The 4,057-nt window shown below is 28.9% G+C and overlaps 1 protein-coding gene across 1 annotated transcript; it reads right to left on the reverse strand.

Annotated features, from left to right (window-relative positions):
• Positions 1-3,105: 3,105 nt before the first annotated feature.
• Positions 3,106-3,676, reverse strand: LOC106356104. The gene has a single exon (XM_013795936.3). The coding sequence runs from the start codon at positions 3,600-3,602 to the stop codon at positions 3,264-3,266; it is 339 nt and encodes a 112-aa protein (XP_013651390.1). The 5' UTR covers positions 3,603-3,676; the 3' UTR covers positions 3,106-3,263.
• Between the last annotated feature and the right edge of the window lie 381 nt (positions 3,677-4,057).

Here is a 4,057-nt window from a genome sequence, read left to right on the forward strand (position 1 = left end):
GGCAAATCACAATTCTTTTGGTAGTTGTTTCGTATACACAATTGTTTTCACAATTGTTGCTAGAGGTAACTTTGCTAAAGTTTAATGGTGTTTTCCTTTGCTCTCTAGCATTAACAATGATAAAGTTGTATTGATGAAAATAAATCAGTTTACAAGAAGAAACATATAGGAGAAAGGGAATTTGGACTGCGTGACAATGAAAAAAACACTAATTTGTTACATAACCAATTTTCCTAGTACATCTACACAAAGTGTGTCTTTTATATAATAATGCAATTTTGTCTTTTTATATAACCGGTAAAACCTGCATCTAAAAAAAACTAATAATTATCACCTGCCAAAAGTAAGTAGTGGCTCTTCAATATTCACATGTTCCTTTTTTTTTGTGCACTACGTCTTCCTCCTTTGTAACTATTTTTGTTAACTTTCTACAGTGGATATGGTCTCACTCACATATTAGATCAAAACTACTGTCTGAATTCTTAGAGTATTTTGTGATCGAATTTTTTTTCTCAAAATCATAATTTCACCGATATGTATTATTCTGTTTATTTTGTTTCGTTCTATTTGGGTTTAAGTTTATATTTGAATTTGGGGTTTAAAATTGGGTTTAGAATATAGTGATTAAAATTTAGGGTTTAGTATTTGGAAGGTGGAGGTTGAAGTTGGGCTCAGCATTAATTAATTTATTTCATGCAAGCATAATCATTTCATAATTTCACTAAAATGTACTATACTATTTATTTTGTTCAATTCTATTTGAATATTTTGATATTTGGGTTAGGGTTTATATTTCTTTTTAGGGTTTAGTGATTAGTGTTTTAGGTTTAGTTTATTGAAGGTTTGGGTTAACGTTGTGGTAAGCATTACCTCATTCTTTGCAATCATAGATATTTTAAAATTTAAACAATATGTACTATGCTATTTCGTTTGCAACTATTTAATTTTAATAATGTTTCATATTATGTACTATTTGCATATATTGATCTATGGATTGGGTTTTGACCTTTTATGGTTTAGGGATTAGTGTTTTAGGGCTAGTTTATAGAAGGTTTGGGGTAAGCATTATCTATTTCTCTGCAATCAGATCTCACTTACAGATTAGCTCGACACCACCGCTTGAAAACTGGGAGTATTTTGTGAAAAAATTCTTGAAAAATCATAATTTCAATAATATGTATTATTCTATTTATTTTGTTCCATTCTATTTGGGTTTAAGATTTATATTTGAATTTAGTGTTTGTAACTTAAATGTATAACATTGCATTATGTCAAAATCATTGTCAATCACCTAACTTAGTGATCATGATTTAGGGTTTAGTATTTAGGAATTGAAGTTGATTTTAGTATTTAGTGGTTGTGAGTGGATTTAGAGTCCTATACTATTTCAGCGATATGAAATACACTTTTTTATTAAAAAGTTTTCTATGTCATCTATTCATTTAATTATCTATAGTTGACTAAATATGCGGTAAATAACGTCGTGACGTTGGTTTTTTATGGGATGCGTTATTAAATAGTACACATTCACTTATGTTCAAAACAAAAATACATCAACGTCATCCACCATACTCATATTTAACATGCTACTCACTACTATTAAAGATATAACCAGGTCAAATAGGTGTTAAATGTTAGTTTCTATATTATGTAAAAATCAATGACATCTATTTAATTTTTTTCTTCAAATATGGTTACTTCACAAATAAGCCCGAAGAAAAATGAATCTTAAAATAAAGAGAAAAGAGTAATTGTTAACTAAGCTATTTATTTTTTGTGATAGAAAATATATAAAAATGGATATGTGTTTCTATTTTAGGGAAATTTTATGTTTACCACTTTCATGCTACCACTTTTCATTTTTACCACCACTAAAGGGACATTTTCAAAAACACATTCTTCATTAAATGACAAAAGACAATTATGCTTTTGTTCTTTATAAATATTATATATATAATAAATAAATATTTAAATAAATAAAAAATCTAAAAAAATAAAAAATAATTTTTTAAATTTTTTCGAATTATACTGTTTCGAAATTCAAACCCTAAACCCTAAAACTCAACTCTAAACCCTAAACCATCAATCCTAAACCCTATATTTTTTTTAAATACGAACCCTAAACCCTGAAACATCTAAATCTAAACCCTAAACCCCGAAAAATCAACTCTAAGGTTTATGGTTTAGAGTTGATGTTTCGGAGTTTAGGGTTTATAGTTGATGTTTCGTGGTTTAGGGTTTAGAGTTGATGATTTAGGGTTTAGAGTTGGTGTTTTAAGATTTAGATTTGAAGGTTTAGGGTTTAGAGTTGATGATTTAGGGTTTAGAGTTGATTTTTTAAGTTTAGATTAGGTAACCGTATGTTTTTTTTTTTGTCAAGGTTAATCAAAGGGTTATAAATGTATTTTACTCTTCATTAAAGATAAGGGTAAAAATGGATAGTGTAAAGATGAACAATGATATTTTGAAAATGATACTTTTGGCAATTTGTTTTCTATTTTTTGGGAAGAAAAGAAAAAAAAAGAAAAGAAAAAGGAAAGAAAAGTTCTTTTTTTCCTCAAAGCTATGATTAGCCGGGTGTTAAAAAACAAATGGAAAACTTCAGAAAAAAAGAAGAACAAAACGGCTCTGATGACTTTAGACAAATAAAAGTTTGTAAAAACCTGATTGGAGAAAAATTGACTATGAGAACTGTTACGAACCATAAAGCCTCAACAGTTGTACTGCCAATTGGACCATACTTATACACCATCTTTTTTTTTTTTTTTTTTTTTTTTTTTTTTATACACCATCTTTCTCTTGTAGTTGTATGTTTTAGGATTCTTTACACGTTTGAAAGAACAATTTATAAATTTGTAACCATAACATTTCTTATATTAATATCTCTGTAGTTGGCTCTGTGTTTTTGTGTACAAATATAACCTATCTACATTTATTTTGATGGGTACGTGTAATCTAAGGAATGAAACATAGGAATGAAACATCAAATTTACACTGAAATTGACACAGTTTATATGTGAAACAAAACTTAAAAAATCTAAAAGTTTTAATTTGAAGAAATAGAGATGATTTCATATTAATAAATAAAAGCATAAAACATTGATATCTTTCTGAGATATGTTTTTCCCTTTATTCGACAAAATATACAAAGCATATGAACAAAAATGTTTTTTTTTTCTTTTAGATTGAGACTTTAACTATATACAAAACACGACAATATATGGCTCCAAAAATAGATAATATAATAATACGAAAGTTTGAAATTATCGCCGACGAGACCAACCGTCGTCGAAATTCAGATGATAGCTCCGGAGATCATAGCTACACTGAATATTGTGAGTATCACTCTTCCTGGACAGTCTCAAACGCGATTTCAACCTCCAAACAAATTGCTTCACGAGAACGCGAGGAGCTTTCCCAAAACATGATGATGAGAACCCAAACGCCACAATCGTTCTTTCCTCTGAGTTTCCTAGCTTAGCTGAGGCCGTAGTCGTTGAGTTTCCGATTCGTTTTCCCCATCTCCGGAACTGAGATCTCTTCAAACTCTGTCGGTTCATTGCTTCTGTGCCTCTCTCTTTTATGGGATTTGTGTTGGTCATAAAATGTAAAATGTAACTAAGAAGCAAAGAATGAGATAAATATTTAAAGGGAGAAAGAGAGAGAGGTTTCGGCATTTGCAACGTGTGTATTTCCAATTCGTGGCCTAAAAGTACATAGTCAACAAGTAGTCCAATGTGCATCATTCTCCACCGTATATCCAATTGTTTGATAAAAAGTTGATATTATAAAATTAACTTAATCTGTTACCACTTTAAAAGACGAGAAATTCTTGGATTCACCCCTAGGAAAGTTCACCATCCAATAGTATTTAAGTATTTGATATTTGATATCTTTAAAAAAAAAAAATAGAATTGAATATCCAAATTAGATTATATTTTTAAAATAAAATAATAAAAATACGTAAAAATAGTTACAAAAAATAAATTAATTAATATTGTTAAGTCTTCGGTAAAATACTAAACCCTATACCATAAATCCTAAACCCTAAACCCTA

The sequence above is a fragment of the Brassica napus genome, chromosome C7, assembly GCF_020379485.1.
Source record: "Brassica napus cultivar Da-Ae chromosome C7, Da-Ae, whole genome shotgun sequence".
Lineage (NCBI taxonomy): Eukaryota > Viridiplantae > Streptophyta > Magnoliopsida > Brassicales > Brassicaceae > Brassica > Brassica napus.